Genomic DNA, 17,233 nt, shown 5'->3' on the forward strand with positions numbered 1-17,233 from the left:
GCAGTTAAGAATGTGTAGGTCAGAGAAAATAGCAGTTTGCATTAAAAGACTTATTTTTCCTAAGAGTCCAGAGTTCATTTTGAGATTACAGTTTTGTAGCTGTTTGTAGCTCCATGTAGGATTGAAAAAATAGCCTGAAGCTTTCTCTGCAACACCTTACACACTGTAGATAGATTATCTAGGAAATTTTTGCTGATAATGACTCACTTGACTTTCTAAACCACAAAGTTCACTAGAGCTGCATTTCTGTGGTAATGATATCAAGCTGTCATGTTGCCAGCTTATGTTGCATGCAAGAACAACAAGCAACAATAACATTATTAATAATAATTAAAAAAATATACACACAAAGCAAAAGACACATCTAAGTTTTAAATATATATATTTATTTCACTCTTAAAATGTCCACCTCCAAAATAGAATAACAATAGCACAAACTCCTGGGATGGCTCAACAAGTTATTGGCATAAGGCTTATTTTCCTTAAATTAATTACAACCTTTCTGGCTTCTTTTGCTTAGTCAAATATTTTCAGTGCGTCAGAAATGCATACTTGGCTAAACCAATCTTTTGAGAACAACTAGTTTTTTTGCTAGTTATTCTCCTAAGCAGGGCTTGACCCCAGGCCGACACTATAGTCTTGTCTCTTGGCAGGTTCTTCTCTTCATTGGCTTGAGGATAATTTCTTCCTTGGCATTGTGCGTTATCCACTGTAACATCGCCCATAAGACGAATAACTGTGCGTTTTAAGCATTAGCACTCTACACTGTGAACAAAAACAAAAACTAATACACACTCAAGGGGATTTTTTTTTCACATTACATTTCATTTTAAAAAGGAGCTCTATTCTTCTCTATTGCTATATTATCAGGGCATCAAGAGGGAAAAGAGCTTTTGGTTAGAAAGCATAAATTTAGGAATCAGTTATGACTCATTTTGCATAAGCTTTCAGGGTTAAAAAAACAAACACATCTCTGATGACGTACATATATAAGACTTGAAGAGCTGGATGTAAAAACAGAGAAATAAACCACTGCCAGCCTATGCATCAGTCTCTGGTCGTGCCCTTTGTTCCTGCATCCTGTTCCCCAGTTCAGATCAATAAACAGGTCAGTGCTATAAGCATCATGTCTGCATGCGACTGCGTGTGCGATGTGTGTGTATTTGTGGCAGAGGGGGATTTTTCTGAGTCAACAGGATGAGATGGAGGCAGCAGCATCATCTCAGTAAGCCGCCGTGATGCAGAGGCTGCCAGTCTGTCAGAGATTACAGACGGACTGGCAGCAGCACTGTCCTGTGTTTCGGGGGGTGCGTGTCCTTTATGTACACCTTACACTCCTCACATTTCCTCCCCCTGCCTGCTGGCTTGTCCTTTCTGCTTCTTGCTATAAGAGCACCATTTTGATGGCAATTCATCCCTATTTTCCACCCTGGCAGTTTTCTGTGGGTGACATAAAAAAGGAGACCTGCACACACTTGCGTAATGCCTATAAAAAAAACAAACAAAAAAAAAGCAACACCAAATGCAGAAGCGTTGCAAAAATGTTGCAGCCACCATGAAGTGTTTGTCCTTTAAAATCAATTATGCTAACTTGTTACGCACATAGAAACAGAGATACAAATCCTTCGAGAGCTCCATGTCCTAGTTAAATTGCTGAACAATGGGATAAAGAAATTTTATATTCTTCTGAAACTGGAGATATATGTGTGCTTTGTGGCTTACTCCAAGAGAGGTACTTCTGCATGTGAGGCTAAAGGAGAGGGTGAAGGGAAAACAGGAAAGGGCAAGAGGGCAGAAAGGGTTGCGAGAGGGGAGAGGTTACTACTTGAAGGAAGCACGGACAGAGCGGCCCTTGAGCGGCTGGGGTGGGCGGTAGTTGTCCACCATGCAGCACTTGGCCTCGCCCTCCGCGGAGAAGAGCAGAGAACGGAACTTGGCCATCTGTGAAAAAGAAGACAATCGTAGCTTTAATCATTTCTGCTGTGACTGTCACTCACTAGCCCCCCTGCCCCCCTACTAGTCACTGATTTTAATTCAGAGCCTTCCACTGGGGAACTAAGCTTAGCGGTATGCTACTGTTGACATTTCTGGTGTGCTCATTTCCATTCTTGCTACGAGTTAAATGACCTGAGAAGTTTCACTGCCGTGTCTGCAAGGATAAATACGATGCTACAGCCAGCTGTTGTCAGCTTGGCTTAGCATAAAGATCAGAACCCCGAGGTAACAATAGTGTGGTTGTGTGCAAAGGAAAGAAAATTCCCCATCTGAGCACATGTAATGCTTAATAATTAAAATGTTACATTTTTGCATAAAGGAAGGGTAAAAACTACTGAAAGGTTTTGCTAACATTTCTGTGTCTTTGCACTACACATATATTAGCTGCTACCTGGATATTGCTAATTATTATTTTAAGTCAAACCAGGAAAACACTAAAAAATATGTATAGTATAGTAAAGTGAATTTTTAGTATCATTTCTCAAGTAATGTAGGCCAACAGAGTAAAATATAAAGTAAATTTTTTGCACCACACTGTAAACAGAAATGATTTTACCTGTTATATGAGGTTAAATAATCAGCTTGACTGGTGGAGCTGGGCTTTCTTGTTCCAGGAATGGGCACTTAATTTTTCCAAGGGGCTACATAAGAAACTGGGATGATTGTGGAGGGCTGCGCCAATGTGTTTCTCATGTGGCCCCTGAGGAAAATTACTTGCACATCCCTGGTCTAAGCTAAGTGAACGGACTGCAGGCATTAGCTTCATGCAGTATATAGTCAAGAGAAGCATCATTAGTCCCAGCTCTTGGCAAAAATGCTTTGCATGAACATGTGGCTGATGAAACACACTGTGTTCATTAGAACACAGTGTGTTTGGGTGTACCCTCTCATAATTGGGTGTACCCTCTCATAATTAGCTGATAAATAATCAGATCTTTGTTGATATCTGCAGAACCAGCCATATATGGCCTTAAATCTGAAGGTTACATTCACTCATATGTTTACCCCTGAGATACACCACCATGATTTGACAATTTGACCATGAAGCATTTATTTTCACATGGACTGAAGGCTGCATGTACAGGGACAAACCTGCCCAGAGGCTGTTAGCTTAGATTAATGGGTGCTTAAGGAGTAACACAAATGCAGATAAGATGTGTTCACTTAACTGGCTGAATTTATAAACTCTGTACAGCTATTATTTTTCACCTACACAAAGTCATGCATGTGTGGGATGCAGAATTCCTGTTAGCCCACACAGATATACACACAGTAACTGAAAATGCTGAACTCTTGCTCGGTTGGCCAAGCGGCTGCTGTATTGTGTTTCTTTCTACAACAGAGGTTTGTTCTTCTCGTTTCAGCCCTCCAGTTAATCTGAACAATTAAGCCCTTGATTTAGATCATAGTGCAAGAGAAGATTTGCAGACAGGGCTATTCTAGACCGTGGGCGCAAAGCCAGTCCCTCTGCTGTCTCTGAATGGGCTCTGTTTGCAGCGAGCATACCTGCTCAGAGCTGACGCTGATTGGGTCTTTGCAGACAATCCAGGTAACGCTCTCATACAGAGGTGGTGTGGTCAGTGAGCCCTCATAAGTCCAGTAGTCTAGACAGTCAGGGAGCAAAGTAGAAGGATCGAAATTTGCAAAAGAGGTCTGCTTGCCCTTCAAACAGCACAGGGAGAGAAGAACATTGTGAGTATGTGTGTAAAATCAAAAACAAATATACGAAAATTCTGTTTTCATAGAAACATACTTTGGACTTGATGGCATCAAATGCATCAAGAATCTTCTGGAGTTTAGGATTTTTACCACCAATCTGAAAAACAACAACAATGCACAGGAGTTCATCAAGTATCATATTTTGATGTAATACTGAATATAAAGATGCTTCAACCATTTCTGCTCACCTTCAGGAAAACTCCGACAACAGCAAGCCCATCGGGCTTGTCAACAGCCTCACCAAAACTTTGATATTTGGTGTTCCAATGCACCAGATGAAGCTAGAAATAACATTAAAAAAATGACATTTAAAAATAATGTCCTTACAAACTTCAAAGCAAATTAGGAAGTAAGAAGTAAACTAATAATAAAAGCTTTTCCTGTTGTTGCATAGTTTGGTTTACTAGCCAGCTACCTAGTTGGTGACCATGGAAAACTATTTGACTCAGGCTCACTGTCAAGGGGTGTTAAGCCCAAACCACCTAAATCATGGATTTTTGGTGTCTTTGCATGCTTTTTCTTCTACTTTAAGAGGTCTCTGAGTGCAAAACCCCTACTAGCCCTACTGTAAGGCATTCACTGGATCAGACCTTTAAAAATCCGCTATTAAAATTCTGTTTAGGGAGCGCAATCACACGCTTCTCTGGGATTAAGCAATCACTGTACTAGCAAACAGCAAGTACATAAAATGTTATTATCACATATATGACGCCTTTGTTCTAGCCATTATGATCCATTATAATTCAACCAGTGAGATTTCTTTTTCAGTCTAGGTTTGCCACTGAGAAATTTTAATGGCCTTTAATTTGCTTTATTCTCTTTGATTAGTGTTGATGTACAGTAACAATCATAAACCTCAGTTGGCTCAGTATTACCATAATGATCCAGATCATCCCTACCTCAGCAGGATATGTGATGCCTGCCACAGTATGCTCAGAGCCCTTGTCATCAGAAGCTCCCCAGTGGAAATGGAACTGCTTGAGCCTGAATTTCCCTGAAACCGGTCCATCTGTCAATGCTACAGGAAAAAAAAAAAACCCATCAGTTTAGCTCACACAGAACATGGGAAAAAAGGCTTTCAGCCATCTTCAGACTTGACTGTGCAGCACTGATACAAAACGATGTATCCAACTTGCAAGAGAATACTACAAAAGAAATATCTCAGATATTTCTGAGCTGTATATTGTGCTATTTCTGGTGCAACATCACACACACTCACCGGCCTCCCAAAACAGGATATACAGTAATGTTTTGGCAGCTGTTTGGCCTCTAATTACAAAAAAAGGAATCTGCAGCTACACAAAAAAATGAAGCACTGGTAATTTTCCACGGTGCACACTTGAAGTATGACTTGAATGCGACACACATACAGCTTTTTTCTTTATTTAAAACTACTGGGTGTAAAATAGGTGCAGTGAAACTCCAAGAGCACACAATGAACCATTATATCAACCCAATTCTTGGAAAAGGTGCGTTTTTTCTTTTGTGTGATGAGACCTATGAGACCTGCTAAAGAAAAACAAATGCATAAATAAATAAATAAAATAATCATCATTCTGAAATCCAGAATAATCCTACAAAAATTAAAGCAGGACACTTTTTTTCTTTCTCATTTGAAAAGTTAAATATGACCAGAATGGGTACAAGGCAGAATAAATAAATAAATACATAAATAATTTGTGCAAGCCAGGTTTCACTGAAAGGGAAATATATTAGCGTTGCTTTCATAGTAACTGGTTCCTGTGCACACTTGAGAACATTAATTGTTAACCAAGCCTGTGTGTGAGTAGCCTTCCCTTTTGTGCTTTTGACCTCATGGTCAGCAGAAAAGAGTTGTCGTGGGAAAGTTTAACCAAGGGTTGTATTACCAATTCAATTATGATCTGCATGCTCAATGCTTACCTTTTGAACAGAACTCTTGCTCTTTGCCCCTCCTTAAGAAAATGTATTTAATGTACAACCAACATATAGTATTTGTCAAAACGAGACAAAATCTGTGCCACCGCTAAAGCCCTGTGGCACACAATTCACCCATCTGTATTAATATATGCACAGTATTAATATGTTTCTGATCTAAAGCTTATGTCTGTGTGAGCTGCAGAGTAACAGCCATGCATTAAACCTGAGCAGTTTGTGCAGAATATTGCATCTTGTAAATCATCTGGTCAGCCTGTCATTATCACTGTTATTAATATGAACGCAGGAGAACAACGCGTTCGCTCCGATTTTAAGTGCCAGAATCTTAATCAGAATCTGGAGCGCTATGAGTTCATACATACACGGGAGTATTAATGTCACACTAACTTGAGCGATCGGTGTCATCTGCGAAGGTCACTTGGATGGAATGTCCGTTGTTGAGAATTTCAAGGCAGGTGGCAGGGTCATACTTCAGGTGGAGCGGCTTCAGCCCGGCGTCGTGTGTTGCTTGGCCAGGTACGATGTTAATAGGTGATTGACGGGCTCCATCGGCAATAGAGAAGGATTTTGCCCAGGTTTGTGGTCCTAGAAATTGCATAATGATAATACTGTGATTAATATTAATCTATAAACAGAGTTCTTATTCATTAAATCATCTGCGCATCTGGGGATGTGAGCGCGTGAAGGTGTCCCCAAACATGAAGAATTAAAAAAAAAAATAGATAAAATAAAAAATAATCTGTGCTGCGGATCTCTGATCCGTGAATGTCCTGTCCTCATTCATTGAGCAGCCCGCTTGCTGGTAGGACTGGTTTTAGCGCACCGTTCTGTAATGTTCTGTAACATATTTGATATTTTATACGTGCAAAGAACGCCTCACCATTTTCAGCTTCGTATCCCCAAGACATTGTTACAGTACGGATTTATGGGTAAGCAGAGCAGTAATTCCCTAAAGCGACTCGTCCCCCAGTGCAGAACAGCTAGTGTCCTCCACCTGACAGCTGCAGAGCTTATATATGGTCCCAGTGTGCGGCGTGTCCGGCAGGCAGCCCGGGAGGAGTTTAGATACGCCGCAACGTTGCAACGCAACGGATCGATAAGGATTTCTCTCTCCCTCTCTCTCCCTCTCTCTCTCTCTCTCTCGGAATCTGCGGTGCTTTAAAAGCTTCATTGGAAGGCGCTAATGAGATTTAGCCCAGACGCAGCGCAGTGACACATTCAAACGGCTGCAGCTATGTCCTTGAAAATATTCGCGTTAATACGCAAGCAATCAGCAAAGAGAGACGGACTTCAAATGATCACACACAAAGTTGTCGCAAACATCAGTGAGTACAAATGTCTGCAAGCACACAAAGCAATCATTAAATCACACGATAAATGAGAAGCAAAACCTTTCGGAGATATCTGGCATTATTTTCATCTTCATTGTTTTAATTTTGCTGCATTATTTGCCCAGGCTGTCAGTGATGCAATATATCCGGCCTAAACAATGAGTCAGTGCCACATTGGCCAGTGTTCACCGATAAAGAAAAATGTGCAAATGACACAGTTGTCACATTTGCATTAAAAGGTTATTAAAGAGAAATTATCCAAGAAACAATAAACATGACTGTGGCAAGAGAACAAGACAGTAGATTGCATTTGTCTCAGACAGATACCCAAATACTTCTTCCTCCATAATCTCCAGTAACCGTTTGATCCAGTGGCAACTGCAGCTCAGTGTACAGCGACATAATACGGGGTTTTTGCTTTTTCTTTTCAGAAATATCGCACAGCGTAATAATCAGAGCTGTTGTGGTACCTTAGCGCCACCTGCTGTTGCTTTCCAGGTAGCACAGCAACGTGTTGCCGGTAGAGGGAGCTGATCTGTGGCGAACTCTAGCGACGTCGCTTAGCTTTGCTTCACCGATTCTCTCTCTCTCTCTCTCTCTCTCTCTCTCTCTCTCTCTCTCTCTCTCTCTCACACACACACACACGCGCACACACACACACGCGCAAAGCATCTACACCTAAATACTGTTAAAATATAATGCTAGAATATCACATTACTCTTAAATGGATACTCAGTTCAAACTGCTATTGCTAAAATAATCTGTGCAACTAATAACAGTCACAGCATAATAATTAAGATGAAAAATCAAAACACACACTGAAGGTGGCACACTGTCATGCATTTAATGAAGGAGAATGTAATGGTTTTGTATTTGCATTTATTTAAAAATAAACATTCATACAATAATGTTTCACAGCAAGAGAAAAAAAAGTCATTTAAATCATAATCCAATTAACCCCCAGGCCCTATCAGTAATTACTGTCATAGTGCCATTAAAACAGTCATCACTTCTATTTAAATTCTGACTCACCTACTAGCACTTGCAAACATTGAGCTGGATCTGGTGATCTTATGGCTGCGTTTAATTGATTTCTTGATGATCTGGAGAACAGTCAGGGAATAATGTACTGAAAACATATAATAAAAAATGTTACAGATAATGCCACTGCTGCATCTTTTTTTTTTTTTTTTTTACAATGCTAGCCGTTGTAATGTCCCATTTGCTTCTCCAAAAAGGGCACAACATTAGTGCTTGATGGCGTTTCTTTTACATGTATGCAAAAATAATTAAATGTTATCTTTGTGTAAAGCAAAGTTGATTTATTATGTACAGTCTGTGACTTTTAAACACCTATTTTTAATTCAATGTCTCTGTATCCAGACTTCATAAGAGTGTTTCTAATGAAGTCCAAAATGAAAATTGGTTTGGATAAGCGGAAGAGAACGGATAGATGGATGGATGGGTTTAACACCTGGGAGCACCTGCCACCAGAGTTGGAGTTTTACTCCCCCTAGTGGTGGCAACTTTAACAAGGCAATAACTAAGTATGGTTCCTACAGGTTCATTTAGGCTTAACTGTTTTTCTGCATTCATGCCAAGAAGTAAAGATGGCACATAGCTCGGTGACACATTCAAACTGACAGCGTGTTGCAGCTGTGACAATGGAAACAGCTGCCATGAAAATATGTTGCAGCAATATGCAAAAACATCATCAACTACAGTGAAAGATAGATGGGCTGACTATGTAATCATTAAATCGTATGTTAATTGAGAAGCATGTAAGCATAAAAAGTGCCTCTGGAGCAAGAAATTACAGGAGACATATATATATATTGGGATTTTGCACAGCCCATGCCAGTTTTCTGCATTATTTGACTACGCTGTGACTGATGCAATATACATGATGCATAATACATGTTTGGCCTACACAGCATATGATCAATGTTTACAGATCACAAAAAGGTGCAAATAAATGGCACATTTGCATTAAAAAGAACTGAAGTCAAAATTTGTAAAGAAACAAACAAAAACACACCTGTCTTTTGAATGTGGTAAAACAAAACAAAAACCAAAATAGTAGATTACACCAACCATCCAAAGTAATGGGCAGTGCACTGGTGAAGAAGAGCATGCAGACAGGTTGGAGTGGGTGGAGATGAGTGTCAGGGGTGATTTGTGACAGAAGGAAAGCAGCAAAAGTGAAAGGGAAGGTTTACAAGATGACCAGCTATGATATACTGTTTGGAGATGGTGGGACTGACAAAAAGACAGGAGCCCGAGCTGAAGACGCTCAGGATAAAAAAACGAGTACATCAGAGAGACAACTCAGGTTAAGCAGTTTGGAGACAAGGTGAGGTAAGACTGAGAAGGGTTGGACATGTGCAGAGGAAGGCTAGTGGATATATTGGAAAAAGCATGTTTAGATTGGAGCTGCCAGGCAGGAGGAAAAGAGGAAGACCTCAGAGAAGATTCATGGATGCAGTGAAGGAGGACATGAGTCATGACAGAGGAGGATGCTAGGGATAGGCTGAGATAAAGCTCAGGTGACCCCTAAAAGGAGCAGCCGGAAGAAATTTATTTCATACAGAAACAACCTATGGTGGTGTGTGGTGGTATTATGATGCCACCTGTTGTTGCTCACTGAGATTACAAGACAAGTTAAAAAACCAAAGCAAAATAAGACAAAAACCCCGTCATTAGTCTTTTTGTTCCTACGTTCCATTAGAAAGTAAACGCTAACCCAGTGAGAACTAAATGAGTTTTGATTCAACTTAATACAAAAAAAATAATATTAATAAAAAATAAAATAAAATAAAAGATTTGTAAATGTGCCAAAAATCGTTTTTTCTCCCGAGTTACCTTCAAAACTGTTCTAAAACAGACTTTCCCATATAAAATGTGAAGCAAATTGTGTGTGTGGAAATTTAGGCATCAGAAGTAACAGAGCAAACAGGAGACACTTTATATTTATTTGCAAGCACAGAATACTATTTTATTTATTTACTTTTTTGTTTAAAAAAAATATAATTTTAATTCTGAGGACATAAATTCATCACTTTTTTTTTTGAACGAAGACACGCAAAGAAATTAAATGACCAACGGCAATTTATCTCAAAAAGTCTTATGAAAGGTTTTGCGTTGATTTCAGCAACCCTTACGAAAATCCGCTATGGTTAACTATCGTTTTTTATGCAGTAAAAACCATAGTTTTTATGCAGTAACCAAGGTTTTTATGCAACCATAGTTTTTATGCAGGGTCCGGCAGCTTTAACAAAGCCTTTTATGCTTCTTGGTTATCGTGATTTATTTTTACATTAACATTTCTAAAGCAACGTAAAAACAGAGAAACAATTTCCTTGTGCAGGTGTCAGTCTGTTGCCTATTTTTCAATTATTATTATTTTTTTTCCAGTAACAGACACATGTAACCGTGTTAGGATCGTCGCGTACAAATGACGTCACAGACAAGGCACGCTTGTGTTTTTGAGCAGCAGGACGATTTCAACGCGACTCTTCGAGTAAGCTCAGTAAGTACTTTATAAACGTCCAACAGCTGCACGCTTAGGAACTGTTGTGTCAACAGAAATAATATATAAGAACAACTCGCTTAGTTTCGTGATCTTTATGTGTACAGCAACACGGGGTCGCGTGTGAGGCACGCACCTAACTAGCTGGTAAGAGCACTGTTTACCTTTAGTATTATTATATGTTGTAAAAATAATAATACTAATTATTACAGTACTGATGACGTTCTAACGTTGTTTGTGTTAAACCTGCTGTGTGTCAGGTCTTTACAGTGACTCCTTCTGAGGGTGTCTAGTTGCTGTGAATGCAACGTGCTGATGATAAAGCTTCAGCACATTCTTTTAAACACATGGCATAGCACTGGTCACACTAAATATGGCTCTGTGGTGTAAAATGGCTCTGTGGTGTAGTGGTTAACACGTTTGTCTTACCTGAAAAAGATGCCTGGTTGAATTCTTGGAGGAGACACAAAACGAGCCTGAGATGGTCACAAGCTAGTGTACTCCTAGTGCCAGTCCCAAGCGTGGATAAATGGGAGGGTTTTCTTGTACCTGGTTATCTTGTACCATATTTATTGCTTATAATGTCCCTTCTAGAAATCAGTCGCCTGTGTCACCCTCATCAGGCAGGAGGAATATGTGGGTTTATGTGGTTTATACATAAAACTCCAACTTCAGACTAATCTAGGATGTATGATTTACAAGCTCTGGATAGACAAGTTTTTCCACTCTATAGGTTCCACTTTGGTTTTTGTTCTTAGACTCTGACTTGTTATGAGCGAGGTGAGGGCATTGCGCTCTGCTGTGTTTTTCTGTGATAGCCTTTTATGACCATCCTTGTTATTCGCTTTCAGGAGGACTGCACACTGAGGGGCTTTGTTTTTGTAGCAGTTGTTGTGTTGTGCAAGAAAATATGAAGATGCAAAGCTATAAAGCTGTGAAACTAACTGAACTGGTGCTTAATTTATGGCTTAATCTGACATCATCCAAACATTTTTTTAGTTTTTTTTTTTTTTTAAAAGACTCATGGTCATGAGTGAGCTTTTTGGTGTATATAGAAGTTCTATTAATCAGGTGACTTCTAGGCTAGTCTAGAATCAGTAATAATCAATGAATCTGAGAGTGTGTGTGATCAGCACAGAGGCTGCCAAACAAACACAGTAAATCACCAAAGGTAGAACAGGGTAGGGAAAGTAAATCATTTCCACAAACACGTCCATGCTGATAGGTGTTCTTTCCCCAGGTAAAATGGGGAAGAATAAACAAAAGGGGAAAAAACAGAAGAACGTCTTTCAAGTGGCAAACAAGCATTTGAAGAGCAAGAACAAAGCAAAACCCGTCACAACAACACTCAAACATGTAAGATCGCTTTCATCTTTTACTCCCGGATTTGTTTTTTTGTTTGTTTTTTTGCACATGCATCATGTATTCTCTCTTGTACGTGGTGTTTGTTGCACCAGCTCTAACACGATTTGTGGTGTCACAGATCAATGTAGTGAAAAAGGAGAAGGTGGAGAGCCTAAATCAAATCTTCACAGAAGTCCAGAGGGATGTTAAGAGCATTTCAAAGTCAGTTGCCCCCGAATCAAAGAAACAAACACAGGTAAAGGAGGAAATTATGGACTTTTAACACTCCTTCAGCTCTCTTTTTACAACTTTTTTTGATTTACAGTTGTGGTCAGATGTTTGCATGCACTCATCATGCACATTTTCATTTATTAGGTTATCAGAGAGCCACCGAAGGAATCTGTAAATGTTGACAATGCCGCTCAACTCTTCTCTCAGCTATAATTGACCACGAAAAGCCATGAACACAGACGATGGACTGAATGTGCTCTCAAAGCATTTTGTCATTTCTCAAAATGTGGACTACAGATGACAAGAAGAGACTGCTGCGATGATTTGGCAGTAAAGCCTTCTGTAAATCAAAACCAGTGATAGACCTAAACGCTGTCAACTGTTATATTGTTTCAGATTAGAAAGCACATTTTGTATTTTATTAATATCTCTTTAGGCTCTCCACAATGATTGTCTTTTGATTGTCAGAAAATGCTTATGTTTGAGCAGATGCAAACTGTACTGTCATATATGGCTTGAGCAATGAGTTAAATGAAACAAAAAGTATTAATATGTCACGGCTAATCTATTCAATCTATTCACTGATTGATTCTTTTAAAAACTCATTGTGTGTGCCTTATTTTCATTTTTCAATAAACTTTTGAAAAGAATCCTCTACATACATTTCATCTCAAATTCAGGTCTTTGAATTTAGTTTTCTTGGTAGTTCTAGGTTTCACCCCCTTTGGCATGTTTTTGATGTCTCTCGTTTAGCACAAATGAAGTCACAGAGGAGATCACTGTGAAATGGAAATGCTTGTCTCAGAGTTTTGGTACATATGGTTCTGATATAAAATATGACCTACCAAAGTTTGTGGTCCAGTGTGGATGTTTTTATTAAAAATAAGAATATTTGTGCTTTTGTTACCATTGAATGAATCTTTTGTATCTACAAAGAGACTGGATCTTCTTCCATGGAGTCTGCAGTATTACCATGTTCATCCAGGAACGCATAAACATGAGCTCTAGAGCATACGTATCAAACTCGAGGCTCGGGGGGCCAAGGCCGGCCCGCCAATCAAAATTAACTTCTGAAAAGCTGCAAAGTTGCAATTTTGTTTTTATGTTCATGCATTCTCATATTGGAAGGTGAGACTGTGTGGTATATTTAAACCACATCATCAAAGATCGCTTTGATGAATTTCCCACACTCCTTGAGTTTTCATTCTGAAGTTTTTAAGAAATGCAGCAGTGTTCAAAAGTCTCGAGCTACCCCTTGTTTCTCTCTATGTTGCTTCCAAACAGCCAGACTTTTTTGAGAATTTTTTATTTTTTAAAGTGGTCTCGAGCAATAGTTCTCCAGGCTTTCTGAAGGTCTTTCAAAGTTTTTCTTTGGACCCTGGACCTCACATTATCGAAGCAGTGTGGGATCATCTTGACAGAACAAAAGGCAGCTAACATCCAAAGAAGAGCTTTGGGATGTCCTTCAAGCAGCCTGGAGAACTATTCCTGAACACTGCTCATAGACATTACAAGAAGGCTGTAGAGTAAAGGTGGTCATACCCAATATTGGCTTCCAATTGTACAAACTCAGTTTTTGCCTTATATACTGTATTTCCACATGGGCTTGCACATATTTCAATAAATTGCTGCACCTTTTCCTAGCAAAATATAAAAAAATGGGGGGGTGACTTAACCTTTGCACAGCACCATATATGGAAAACAAATTTAAAGTGATTATTTTGCTTCTATCTCAGTAACTGACTAAATGTATAATAGCTTAGCAGCCTGTTGACTTTTTGTAGATTTGGCCTTTATATGGACCAAATTATATTTAAGGATAAATGGGACATGCAATAGTCTTATGCAGGATAGTCATATTCTTGTGATATATTAAAGCATCTCAGTAATTTCATTTGTGGCCCTGGATGGGATTCCCAACTTCCTGTTGCCACTCTCATTAAGAATGCGTTTGACAGCCCTGTCTGGAGAGGGCTTCTCATGTTTTTTTTATGTGTTGTTGGTGTGGAGCCAGTTATGGTACCATTAGGTTTTATAACCTAATATTACTTAGTTGAAATTATTGCTTAAGTCCTTGAAGCCTGTAGTGGTTCTAATGCAGTGTTGGCACCAGCACCCGACTGAAACTGATTCTTGATGAGGCACTGGCAGAACATTGATGGTAAAGAGCTATTAATGGCTACCCGGGTACACACCTCAAAAGAGGAGTGTGAAATGAAGGGTATGCAGTTTGTTGCAAATGCAATCTCATTGCTACATGCCACTAAGACAAACACACTGGTGCCTTAATTATTGCACGAATGATTTAATCTAATATACAAACATTCTGCGAAGAAAACTGCAGAGAATATTGCAATATTTTTTGTCAAGTAGTATCTGATGTTGTGTTTTGCTGTGTTGCTGTGGCCTGTTTATATATATATATATATATATATATATATATATTGTCTGATGTTAGTGATGTTCCATCTGCTAATAACTTACAAGCTCCACTTGTGGGCTTCATACTGTCATTTCTATCAGAATGGCAACTGAAAATGAAGTATAGATTTTTTGCCTCCACCTGCAAGCAGAGAGCCGTTATCAGTATGCTGCTGCTGCGTCCCGCTGTAGCAACTTGACATCGGAGGTCATGGGTGTACCGGCGCCTAGCTGATTGCTTGTCTCGGTGGCAACCTCTGACTGAGTTAGTTGGTCAATAAATCTGGAGTGAGGCTGGTAAACAATCCAGCGCTTGGCTTTGGCTTTGGCTGTGTTGACATAAATAACCTGGCAGATTAGATTTTCAAGGTGAAGATGACACGATAGAAATACTGTCCTGAGTGATGGTTTTAACTCTCTGTAATGAAGAAGGCTTCTGGTGGAGGTAGTTGGAAAAGGCTGCAATGAGATTTTTTGGCCACCTGGGGGTGGCAGAAAGAAGCTGTACTTCTACTGACCTATCTTCTTAAACTGATAAAATAATTTTTTTTTTAGCAAGCAGTTGCTTATGTGCATATTGAATAACTCACAATAACATTATGATTCACTGTCTTTTACCTCTGCCCTCTCTCTTTCTCTTAACCCATCAGCACGGCCGTATCTGCTCCTTTGTGCAGGAGGAAAGAGACTTAATGCTCCACTCTGTTCACAAGCTTGTTGTTTGATACAGTATTGTGCTTCTTTGATCTGTATAGCTGCCTCCAATAAAACAACACTGGTGACAGATGAACCAAAAAGAGCAGGCTGGATGATTTATTGCAGTTTTTGCCACCCCTTTGACATTATGTGTATTAATTTGATCCTGTATATTGATTAGGGCAGCTTTAGAGGTTTACATATGTATAATTGTATATACAACTGTCGGGATGCTGCTGAAAAAGAGCAGGAACCTCCTGTTTTCTGCTTCCAAAAGTGACAGCAAAATCTCAGGAAAAGCTTAACAAATAGGACACATTTGCTCTGAAATCCATTCACTTGATGCCTTTTGGGCAAAAACATTTATTCCTAATACAGAGGAAAAGGTTTTCAGGTGGAAATGATTGGCGAGGGGAGCATAGCAGATGCAGTGTTAAAGTGTCAGCCTGCAAGCAGGTGCTTCCCACTGCGATCCAGATGGTTGCACCAGAGCGCAGGCGGTGGGGTTTGCACCACTACACACCCTGGGGATAGAGATCATGGCAGCGCACACATACACATTGGATTTTTATTTTAATTTACATGCGCTGGTGGGGGGTAGCTGGATCCGTGGGTGAGAGGACTGGGGTGCGTTTGTCATGCTAGAGTGTTGTTAGTCACGTTTGTTGCTGCTAGTCATGCAAAAAGTCCTGCAGAGTTCTGCTCTAGCTTTAAAACATATTCCTTTGATCCTACTTTAAAACTTTAAGAGCATCAATTTATGTAAGACCTTGGCTCGGCCTGCCTCAGTGAACCTTGTGACAGACAGTGCTAATGATGGTATATGTTAAAGTCAAAAGTAAACAAGGGAATTGCTTTTCATGAGGTACTTCTATTGTGCCATTAAAGTAGGAGCACCCGGAGACATTTGATTGAAGCTGATTAGTCAGTTGCTTAATTGAATGTAATCAAAAGGGATGTTTTAGACAACCGCCAGAGTTGGAGATGTCCACAAGATGGTGCTCTGGATGGGCTTATCAATATGCATGGTGACAAGTGGGGAAGTGGATCTGTAGGTGTGTGTGTGAGAGAGGAGAGTTGGGGACACAGAGAGCGAGAAAGAGAAAAAGAGAAGTGTTGGGCTCGCTGAATGCCAATAAGAAGCTGAAGGCCTATTTGCAGTATGTCATTCCCAGCACACAGCTGGGTTTTTCACTCTGACAGGACTAGCAGCAAAAGGTTACAGCACCTGCACTTCTCCCTGTGAGAGAAATAAGAATCACCGTGTTTGTCTGTGCAAGAGAGAGGCAGACACAGTGTGTGTGCGTGTGTTCTCTGCTTGTGTTTGCCTATGCAGATTTGCTTTTCACAGCCATTTTCGGATCACAGCGGTTGCCACAATCCAGACATCAGTCTTCCAAAGCAGATGCCCTTTTCTTTTGATTTCTTTCTAATTACAGTATTTTTAAAAGAATAAAAGCACCAAGGATGTATAGTACATTTTAAACTTTATTGGCCATATGAAATATGCTTTCAAATAATTTATCTGATTTGGTCCTCTAAATAGAAAAGGTGAGCTATTTAAAGCAAATCAATCAACTCTGAAATATGAAACTGGAAAAATTGTCATTTGAAAGGTCAAAATGCTACTCAAGTTAAAACATTAGTCATCAGTATACATACATACATATATATATATATATATATATATGTGTGTATGTCTTTCTAAAATATGAATGGATTAATGTATATCTACTCAAGAGATTTCCATTAATGAAGGACAGTTTGTCATTGACTTCTCTTCAAAAACTAATCCCTTTACTCGGTTGTTTGACTCTCCCTTTAATGTCTTTAAAGGCATTTTGCCAGCAAGTTTAGGCAGCCAAGATTCACATAATGATTAAAGTTTGCTATTCAGAGCAGGGAACGGCAGAGCAATGTCTCACTGTGCCCTCACAGTAACCAAAAATTCTCATCACGCGCTCATGCTTGCAGACTTATCTCATGTGCATCTGTATATTTTGCTTCATTTTTCAGTGTTGAAGTCAGGGACTTTTTGGCTACTACTGTG

General features: G+C 39.6%; 2 protein-coding genes across 3 annotated transcripts; one reads left to right on the top strand and one right to left on the bottom strand.

Moving 5' to 3' along the window:
* Window positions 1–365: 365 nt before the first annotated feature.
* LOC115799178 (carbonic anhydrase 1-like) lies at window positions 366–6,716 on the bottom strand. Its single transcript, XM_030756202.1, has 7 exons — window positions 6,512–6,716; window positions 6,019–6,216; window positions 4,614–4,732; window positions 3,903–3,995; window positions 3,749–3,811; window positions 3,502–3,657; window positions 366–1,941 (listed from the first exon to the last, which is right to left on the bottom strand). Exons 1-7 carry the CDS (start codon window positions 6,537–6,539, stop codon window positions 1,822–1,824), a joined length of 777 nt encoding a protein of 258 aa, XP_030612062.1. The 5' UTR covers window positions 6,540–6,716; the 3' UTR covers window positions 366–1,821.
* A 3,688-nt stretch (window positions 6,717–10,404) lies between these two features.
* Window positions 10,405–12,960, top strand: rbis (ribosomal biogenesis factor). 2 transcript variants are annotated; one of them, XM_030756972.1, is made up of 5 exons: window positions 10,439–10,491; window positions 10,599–10,638; window positions 11,732–11,847; window positions 11,975–12,091; window positions 12,211–12,960. In XM_030756972.1, the coding sequence occupies exons 3-5, from the start codon at window positions 11,737–11,739 to the stop codon at window positions 12,277–12,279; spliced, it is 297 nt and encodes a 98-aa protein (XP_030612832.1). In that variant the 5' UTR covers window positions 10,439–10,491; window positions 10,599–10,638; window positions 11,732–11,736; the 3' UTR covers window positions 12,280–12,960. The 2 variants fall into 2 exon arrangements, with proteins under 2 accessions (XP_030612831.1, XP_030612832.1); XM_030756971.1 differs by lacking the exon at window positions 10,599–10,638 and having other exon boundaries at window positions 10,405–10,491; window positions 12,211–12,954.
* The last annotated feature ends 4,273 nt before the right edge of the window (window positions 12,961–17,233 follow it).

Source organism: Archocentrus centrarchus, chromosome 20 (assembly GCF_007364275.1).
Source record: "Archocentrus centrarchus isolate MPI-CPG fArcCen1 chromosome 20, fArcCen1, whole genome shotgun sequence".
In the NCBI taxonomy this organism is placed as follows: domain Eukaryota; kingdom Metazoa; phylum Chordata; class Actinopteri; order Cichliformes; family Cichlidae; genus Archocentrus; species Archocentrus centrarchus.

Bases quoted from the DNA above. Each gene is read 5' to 3' on its own strand.
- LOC115799178 (XM_030756202.1), bottom strand. From the start codon at position 6,539: ATGTCTTGGGGATACGAAGCTGAAAATG. The intron at 4,733-6,018 runs GTTAGTGTGACA...TTTTTCCTGTAG, and splicing joins AGATGACACCGATCGCTCAA to CATTGACAGATGGACCGGTT. The intron at 3,658-3,748 runs GTATGTTTCTAT...TGCTGTTTGAAG, and splicing joins TTGATGCCATCAAGTCCAAA to GGCAAGCAGACCTCTTTTGC.
- rbis (XM_030756971.1), top strand. From the start codon at position 11,737: ATGGGGAAGAATAAACAAAAGGGGAAAAAACAGAAGAACGTCTTTCAA. The intron at 11,848-11,974 runs GTAAGATCGCTT...GTGGTGTCACAG, and splicing joins TCACAACAACACTCAAACAT to ATCAATGTAGTGAAAAAGGA. The intron at 12,092-12,210 runs GTAAAGGAGGAA...TTCATTTATTAG, and splicing joins AATCAAAGAAACAAACACAG to GTTATCAGAGAGCCACCGAA.